The 2,508-nt window shown below is 43.9% G+C and overlaps 1 protein-coding gene across 1 annotated transcript in view; it reads right to left on the bottom strand.

The window, feature by feature from the left end:
• XPO5 (exportin 5) overlaps window positions 1-2,112 on the bottom strand; it is a 39,817-nt gene extending 37,705 nt beyond the window's left edge. The window contains exons 1-2 of the mRNA XM_045294763.1: window positions 1,986-2,112; window positions 900-972 (exon numbers count right to left, since the gene is read on the bottom strand). Of these exons, the coding sequence (XP_045150698.1) occupies window positions 900-956 (57 nt within the window). The 5' untranslated portion in view covers window positions 957-972; window positions 1,986-2,112. The remainder of the gene's footprint in view (window positions 1-899; window positions 973-1,985) is intronic.
• Between the last annotated feature and the right edge of the window lie 396 nt (window positions 2,113-2,508).

Genomic DNA, 2,508 nt, shown 5'->3' with positions numbered 1-2,508 from the left:
GACAGCGCCAGTGAGGGCTGCACCAGCTCAGGAAAGGCTGTCACGCCAAGCAAGGGAGACATCAGAGCTCTTCTCTGCAAGCTCCAGAGACGCTCACGTGGGGCTCACTCATTTTGAGAGTCAAGGTTGGAGGAGCACAGAAACAAGGAACGTGGAGTACATTGAGAGGATAATAAAACCGGAGGGTCTGGAGAAGCAAGTATAGTCCTAGTATTAGGAGAGGGCTGTCAGGACCGGTGTCCACTGGGTCTCCCAAGAACTAGCGCCAAGAAGTCCTAGCCAAATGTTAACTTTAAAAGGACCCTTTTCCTATTAAAGACACTATTTTGGGGAGATGAAAAGAGGTAGGAGAGCCCATCATTCACACTTGGTTTAAAAAAGAAAAGGAAAAGGCCATGGGCTTTAAACATATGTAAAACTCACAGTCCTTTGAGAAATGATGTACAAATGTGCTTTACACAATTGAGGTGTGTATGGATTGGGATAACAGTTGTATGAGCCCCTAATAAAATGTTAAAAAAACAAACAAACAAAAAAAACCTCACAGCCCCTCTCCTTCCTTCCTTCCTTTTTTTAATATTTAAAATAACTGCAGAAATCACTCACTCTGCATATTATTATTAGTGTGATCCAACATAGCCTGGAAAGGGAAACAAATAGTAAATCAAGACTCCACTCATCCGCAGGCTGTTTCTGCCCTACCTTCCTGTTTAAAGCCCTGAGGATGAAATCCAACTGCGCAAGAGAAATGCCATGCAGTAAGCGTTCTTGCAGTGGCGGTCTTTTGATGTAAAGGTGAACATTTAAGAGCATACAGAATCTGCTCTCGGCCTGTGTGGTTCCAGTAACTCTGTACATAAATGCCGCCCAAAGTATCTCCCAACCAACTTATCCCTTACGTTTGCAATCAGCTCCATGACGCTGGTCTTCAGAAAGAACTTCTCCAGCCGAGTCATGCTGTTCCACCGAAACCTGCCCACCAGGGGGAGAAGGAAAGAACCAGGTCAGAAGTCTACTCTTCACAGGAGACTCCCTCGGCTTCCTGTCAGGATGTGCTGCCAAGTTCATTAAGAAATTACACTTTGGATCTTGTGCCCGTCTACCATTGGACAGAGAGTTCACATTTAGCCAAATTGCCAACAGCAGAAAAATTCCTGGGAAAGGTTTTCTACATGCAGCGGTTGTTCATTAAAATCCACATAGGGTTTATGCACAAACCAAGTGCCCCCCCCCGCCCCCCGAGATCTTATTATTGAACAGAATAAAAGCAAACATACACCTGTGCCAACTCCAAGTATATAGCTGTTCTTCCAGAAAATACAATCTTGATACTACCAACCACCTTAGGATGCTGATTTACAAGGTAATAGTAGCTCCCTTCCAACTGTGATGAAGTCTTACAAGGTGAGTTCTATAGAAGGTGTTGAGGATGAGGGGGCGTGGGGTGGTGCTACTCAGGTTAGAGTGTTCAGTTATTTCATACAATCACACTTTGGATGTGCGATTCGGAAAAGGGAACACTTGTTAAACTTGGATTGGTGGTTCGAGCCCACCGCAGCTTGGAGAAAGGGAGAAAGATGAGGTCGTGTCTTTCTGTAGAGCTGTGGCCTCAGAAACCCTATGGGGCTGCTGGACCGATTGAGAGTGGGTTGGTTTGGGATACACTGCACAATTCTAAAAAGGCTTGAGAGCCTGCTGACCCATAAAAGGAGCGCCATAAAAGTTGGTTGAATGACTAGCAACTAATATTTTGTGATTGCTTCCTATAGAGCAGGCACTCTACACAGATGCAGAAAATGAAGAGTAGAAAGTGCAGTCCTGAATAAGAGTTCCCACGAGCTTCTGCTAACCTCTTGGGCATCATTCCTTTTTTCCCCCCTCTGGGACTGCGCTTTTCTATTTATCTAAAGAACATCACCGAGCCATCTAAAATGGAAGATTTGCCCTCTCACATACTCCAATGGTCAAGCCCAAAGATGTCTTACTTGACAACGTGTTCCAGGATCTGAAGGCCAAAATGCCTGACAATGGCAATCTGGGTTTTCTCAGCCAGCCTCAGGCCACAGTGGACACAGATGGGGCATTTTTCTTTAAATTCTTCACAGAACTGAAAGAGGGAAAGTTAGGGTTCCTCTTGGGAACTAACAAAGACTGGAGACTAACTAAGCAGTATCTTAGGAAATAGCTTAAGTTGTAAAAACAACAACAAAAACCAAACAGGTCAATATTATTTGAATAAAGAAGCAATAAACATTTCTTGCACTTTGATAAGGTACTTTGGTGGTATAGTGGTTTATTGATTGCACTTCTAACCACAAGGTCAGTGGTTCAAACTAACCAGCTACTCCAAGGTAGAACCATGAGGCTGTCTATGTCTTGCAAACCGACAGGAGCAGTTCTATTCTATCCTATAGGGTCATCATGCTTCAGACTTGACGATGTCAGTGAATTTGGTTTTCAATTTGGGGGTTCTGGATTTTCTAGGGTATGATCCTACTCATACTTTAA

The sequence above is a fragment of the Echinops telfairi genome, unplaced genomic scaffold (assembly GCF_000313985.2).
Source record: "Echinops telfairi isolate 266 unplaced genomic scaffold, ASM31398v2 ScPeMD7_3533;HRSCAF=4204_1, whole genome shotgun sequence".
NCBI lineage: Eukaryota > Metazoa > Chordata > Mammalia > Afrosoricida > Tenrecidae > Echinops > Echinops telfairi.
Note: the sequence above shows the minus strand (reverse complement) of the source record. Positions and strands in the feature narration are given on the sequence as shown.